Raw genomic sequence first — 6,397 nt, 5'->3', positions numbered from 1 at the left:
CACCGGTAGTGACGTCATGGCTGTCGCCGGCCAACGAGTTGGTGTTTTTTCAATGTATGCTTCAGACACGGGTCACGACGAGGCGTTCCCCATAGCGACCCCTAGAGGACGCAGTGTCTCGTTCCCTACTCAGGGAACTATGGTTACATAAGTAACCTGAGACGTTTTCTTCCCTCTAGGGGGCTGGAAACCTGTGTTACCTATGTTTGTGATTGAGCAGATTTCCTACAGCTGTGGACCATAAGCACGTGCTTAAAAGAAGCCACACTGCTGCACTTGAGTGGCGGGACTTGAGCGGCCGTCCAGACGTGGAGATACGCTCTCCTTTCTATTTTTGTTCTCTTGGCTAATTTTTCCCATTCGTTGTTTATATTTTGCGTAATTTTCAATAAATTTCCCTATTAGACCGAGCCTTTGTTATCCCTCTTTTGTGGCTGAAACAGAGACATTGCCACAGTTCTTCTGGATTGAGTCTGTCTCAGTTTGTTCTGTTTCTTCATGTCATTACAGACAGACTGATGATGATCAGATCAGATCTCTGTGTGCAGCACTGGCTGTTGTCAAACAAAAATCTCACTGGATTATTACAATTAATGGCAAAATGAATGTTTGGAAATGTAAACTGATATTTCCTACTGACACACTACAGCAAAAGATAGAAATAACTGACTTAAAACCATTTTTAAGCTGGTGAAAATACCAGTGTTCTAATCATTTTGGCCACCACTGTAGTCTATTTCATTGACTATGATGCAAGTGTTTCTGAATATTTGAATAAAGCTTTATTGTTTCATGCCAACGGCCCTAGAATATAGCATGAAGTTTCTCCACAAAAAAGTATTTTAATGTAAATTATATTCATCAACATTACTTTTTACGATTATGATATAAAGAGAAATCATAATAACAGCAATTAACATACAGGTAAACAGAATAAAAAGTTCTGAGTGTCATTGATATAATATACACAAACACATTTATAATCTGTAAGAATCTGTTCTTCTTCAAACTAACTGTTTTATTGTTGAAGTCAGATTGTTTACTTTCTTTCAAAACTTGTCCTTATATATATTGCACAACATATGAGGAACATATCTGGTAAAAAAAATCCATATTGTTTTTTTATTTTATCATATTGTTCTTCAAATTTGTCTCTCCAAAAATGTGTCCCTACTGAAATACATAAATATAATATATTACACTATATTTTCCCAGCCAAATCAATTAAAATGACCATTTAAATTTTTAAGATTCATCAAAATCATATTTTGAAATGCATATTTTATGTGTAAAATACATAAATTTGATCATATTCATTTGATGTATTTAACCAACCGTCAAATTGGAATCAATCAAAAAATGTAGTTAACTTATTTAAAAAAAAAAAAAACTAAGATTTACAGAACCTCAGACACTTTGATTTTCTGAGACGGACAATACACACAAAGTGCATTAACATACAGACATTTGTTTCCACATCTCACTGAGAGAAAATGTGTGGGGTGTAGCAACTCATAATGTAAAAACTGCACATATCTCTCACCTATATGCATTAGTTACTTCTTATCCCCTTCCTTCCCCTCACCCATCCTTCCCTTCACTCAGCTCACTCAGAATGGCCAATAACAAAATATAATGTTCTATATGAATGCAAGTGATATTCACAGTCATGTTTGGTATCATTTGAATTGTCTCCGTGTGTCTGGTACAATGGTCTTATTCTTACAAGAAGTAAACTAAAAGGTTATACAGATCCTAAGAGTTTAGAAATATTTTGCTCACTGTAGAGGGTGTGCCATTTCCCAGTGTCTTTCATGCAAATTACCATCTGTCCCCAAATGGTGTTAACATGTCTAGGCCTTGATCAATGCAAATTCTAATTGTTAGTTCCTGCCTCCATTTTGGAGGATGTTTGTCTTGGTTTGAGGTATTAATGTGAAAACTGCAAGAGGATCAGGACGATTCTGCAGAATAAGCCCGTAGTATGGAGCACATCCACACACTCCATGCTATGTATTTTTCCAAAGTCAGGTATGCATATTTTATCTTTGAGAAATTGATGTTTTGTATTGATATGATTTGATATATTTGAATTGGCTATGTAATTGGCATACTACTACGGGGCCCGCGAGGTGACATGGTCGGTTCACTTAAGTTTTGTCGTGGCCACGACATAATTCGTGGGAACGTGATATTATGTTACGGCCACGAGATCATTTTGTCGAGGTAACAACATCCTTATGTCGTGGCCTTCTTATGTTGAGGGAACGACATATTTTTCTCGTGGCCACGACTTTAATGTGTAAACAAACCTGCGCTGCCTGACCATAGCAACCCGGGATGATCAGAAATGGATAAAACATTTTTATTAACATTAAACATTTAATTTAATATTTGTATAGACATATATTATAATTATTAGGCTATTACATTAACTTACTAGGGCTATATTTTTATATTTATTTTTAAATATGCTTATTTCCCCTTTCACTTTGTGTATCGCTTTACCTAGTTAACGTTTTGTATAATTATTGATGATAAATGAGCGTGTTGTGTTTTCATTTACAAATGAAACTACGTGAATGATTAATTCCTCAATGAAACACTATAGTATTTATAATTATGGTTTATTAATTAGCTGAAATAAAATGAAATATATGTTAAATTTAAACTGCATTCCAGCAAAAATTCCAATCAGCAAAATCAAAGCTTTATTAGCATGTCGAGCATTTACAGTAGGCTATTATTTACAAAAGTATTCAGAACGTTAAGTAAAGAGATCGAAATGAAGGGGGGAAAATGAATATAAACGAATATAAAAATCTAACCATTAATAATAATAATAATAATAATAATATACAAATATTACAGGAAAAAGGCGATCAATTAATGGACTTAAAAGACTGTAGGATGGATAAAAATGTTTTTATATTTTATATTATGCACTTTATGTAACATTTATTCATGATAAACTTCATTTGAATGCTGACTATCGCACCTAATACAGTCCGGTAGCCAAGGCCAATGGTTAATATAATCATTTAATAATGTAATCATTTCTATAATAAATAATATCATAATTTCTTAATTTAAAATAAAATATTAATGAATCCATCTCTGATAATCACGGGATGCTATGGTCACGCAGGTTTGTTTACGCATTAAACTCTTGGCCACGAGAAAAATATGTCGTTCCCTCAACATAAGAAGTCGTGGTCACGAGAAATGGATGTTGTTCCCTCAACATAGCATCTCGAGGCCACGACATAAGGATGTCCTTACCTTGACAAAATGATCTCGTGGCCATGACAAAATATCACGTTCCCACGAGTTTTTATGTAGTGGCCACGACAAAACTAAGTGAACCGACCATGTCACCTCGCGGGCACTGTATAATACATATTTACCTGACTAATAATTGTTACATTTGATTTTATTCTGACTTACTCTGAAATTATTTTCTCAAGTAGATTAAGTGAAGGCGTATGCTTCCGCAAATCTATGTTCAGGGTTAAGTACATACTAAATCCCAGGTTAGATGGAGCATGGGGCACATCAGGTGAGGTTTTAGATTTCTGACTAACTGCTTGACTTTAGTTAAGTTATACTCAATCACACTTAAGCGAGGGGGGGTTACTGGGGGGGGGGGGATATTAGTCATAGTATGGTCATAACCACTGGTTATTGTCTCAGCTTTATTTAAGTTGTACGTAGTTATATTAACTATTGGGGTCTAGGAATATAGTACTAGCATAACCGCTGATTATTGTTTGGGCTTTATACAAGTTGTACGTATTTATTTTTAACTATCGGGGGCTAGATAAAAATACTATTGAAATATTAACATATTTCATAGTACTAGCATAACCGCTGATTATTGTTTCAACTTTAGTTAAGTTGTACGTTGTTATATAACTATCGGGGGCTAGATAAATTGTACTAGCATAACCTCTGATTATTGTTTGGGCTTTAAGTTGTACATGGGTAACTGTAGGGGGCTAAACAGAACTACTATTTAAAGAATGGTAAGCATGGGCGACCTATTAAATAGTATAAGTCATAACCTCTGGCTAATGATCAGACTGGCGAGTTTGTAATTGTGGGGCCCATGTAAAACGGCTGACGTGAGGCACCCTGAGCGACATAGATTCCTAATGAACGAGTAAATATAAAGTAAAGAGTTAAATATAATAATCAAACGACAAAATAATAATAATTAGAAATGGACAAACCACCAATCCGTATGACAATCTAAATTTGAGGTCATAATAAAATGGAGTCAGATGATTAGAATTTAACTTAAATTTAATAACTTTGCGCACTGCAAGAAACCTTCAGCCACCATTGGATACCTTCCTTGGGCCAATTGGGTGATCCTTACAAAACAAACAATCTTCAAACACTATTCAAAGTAATAACTTGCGTGATTGTTTGTTTTAAGCATAACAATTCTATAATGCTAGCCAGCTCGACTTTGAACAACTGCACATATAAGTGTGTAGTTTTTGTTTTTGTTTCAGTCTTTCTGGTCAAGTTGGGATTTTTGATTTTAATTAAACCAATACAATCTAAATGTTTTTCCTTCCTTTCACAGAAATAAATGTCAAAAGGAAAACAACAACAACAACGTTTTGGGACAGCCACGCCCTAATAAATATGATTTTGTATATATTTAGCTCATCAGTATCTCAATAATGCTTCTATTCTTTTGAAATATCCAGTGTAACCTTAATTCTTAATTGTTCTGTTTAATTTTAGTGTGGGACAAATTAAGAAGAATGGCCCATATAACCTGCTTTAAATGTTAATTCACTCACCACAAACAGCAACAATGAAGATATTTTCGCTGCTGCTACTGGTGCTGCTGTTGATGATTTGTAGTTTATATTGTCCAGCATCTGTGATGTTGATGTTTGTGATGGTCAGAGATCCAGTCTGATGATCCAGTTTCAGTCGGTCTCTGAATCTCTCAAGACACTCAGCATCTGAAGAGATATAACTCTGACCTCCAATTATTTGAGCGATGCGAGTGTCATTATAAAACCATTTCATTCTGTCATTTTGGTTTGTTTTTACATCAGTGTGTAGAGTGACTGAATCTCCCTCCATCACACACACGTCTCTATCCGCACCAGATGTACCTGAAAATAAATAAACTGATAATACTAAATGACATTTGGGATAGTGGAACAAAAATGTACAACAAGAAAGTGCTGTGAAAATGGTTTCTATGCAGTTCATAAAGATTGAACCTTAGACCCCTGATGAATATTAGCCCATTTAAGGTCTGGGAAAATAATTAGTCTTGTTAATCTTTTATACTTAGAGTTTTTAAAGCCTTGGTTGCATGCATTTAGCCTACCCACACATTTCAACAGCACGACCCATGTTGGTAGCTGATTATATTTTAACATTCATTCACAAAAGACATTGAATTAGTTTTAAAGTAATATACAGAATTAAGAATGTGAAGTATATGTACTTTGTAAGATCCACTTTGAGCGTCAGAATGATTTAAAGGGTTAGTTCACCCAAAAATGAAAATTAGCCTGTGTTTTACTCGCCCTCAAAGCATCCTAGGTGTATATGACTTTCTTCTTTCAGATGAATCCAGTCGGAGTTATTTAAAAATTTGTCCTGGCTCTTCTAAGCTCTGTCATTGTAGTGGGTGGGTGTTTTTGTTCAACAGTCCAAAACACGTCAAATAAAACGTGCGCATCCATAATAAATCATGCCTCACACAGCTCCGGGGCGTGAATAAAGGCCTCCTGTAGAGAATCCATGTGTTTTTGTAAGAAAAATATCCATATTTCAAATGTAAAAAACACTTTTTTCTCACTTCCACTGACTGTGGTATGCGGAAGCCGTTCCGGCGGATGACGTAAGACGTCTGCATTGCGTGATTAGTGACGAACGCGGAGACAAAACAAAAAACGCCAGTCACGAATTAGAAGAACAAAACGAGGATTTGTAAAGAAAAATGTCAGAGGATTCCCTTTCATGGGAACTTCGAACTGCGTCCTCTAGGGGTCGCTATGGGGGAACGCCTCGTTGTGACCCGTGTCTGAAGCATACATTGAAAAAACACCAACTCGTTGGCCGGCGACAGCCATGACGTCACTACCGGTGCGTCTATAGTATAAATAGGCGCCGGGAGCACACATCATTCTCTTCTTCGTCTTCATTGACTGTTCTGTTTGAAGCGTGCATTTCTGTGGTAAGAGAGCGATCTCTATTTATCTCATTATGGCAGCACTAGCAAAGCATTTAAGGATGTGTGCATCCATGTTGACGTTGTTTAACATCTGATGACACACACGATCTATGCGTTATTTGTTTGGGCGAAGAGCACGCACGCGATGTCCTCGAGGGGGCAATCTGCGTGCATTGCGAGTTT

The 6,397-nt window shown here is 36.0% G+C and overlaps 1 protein-coding gene across 2 annotated transcripts in view; it reads right to left on the bottom strand.

Annotated features, from left to right (window-relative positions):
• LOC107723882 (uncharacterized) overlaps nucleotides 1–6,397 on the bottom strand; it is a 19,133-nt gene that overhangs the window by 5,106 nt on the left and 7,630 nt on the right. For both annotated transcript variants that reach the window (XM_016532612.1, XM_016532611.1), the window contains one exon: nucleotides 4,818–5,141. In XM_016532612.1, the coding sequence (XP_016388098.1) occupies nucleotides 4,818–5,141 (324 nt within the window). The remainder of the gene's footprint in view (nucleotides 1–4,817; nucleotides 5,142–6,397) is intronic.

This window comes from Sinocyclocheilus rhinocerous, unplaced genomic scaffold (genome assembly GCF_001515625.1).
Source record: "Sinocyclocheilus rhinocerous isolate Xijiao unplaced genomic scaffold, SAMN03320098_v1.1 scaffold3077, whole genome shotgun sequence".
Lineage (NCBI taxonomy): Eukaryota > Metazoa > Chordata > Actinopteri > Cypriniformes > Cyprinidae > Sinocyclocheilus > Sinocyclocheilus rhinocerous.
This window is presented reverse-complemented; position numbering and strand designations above follow the sequence as displayed.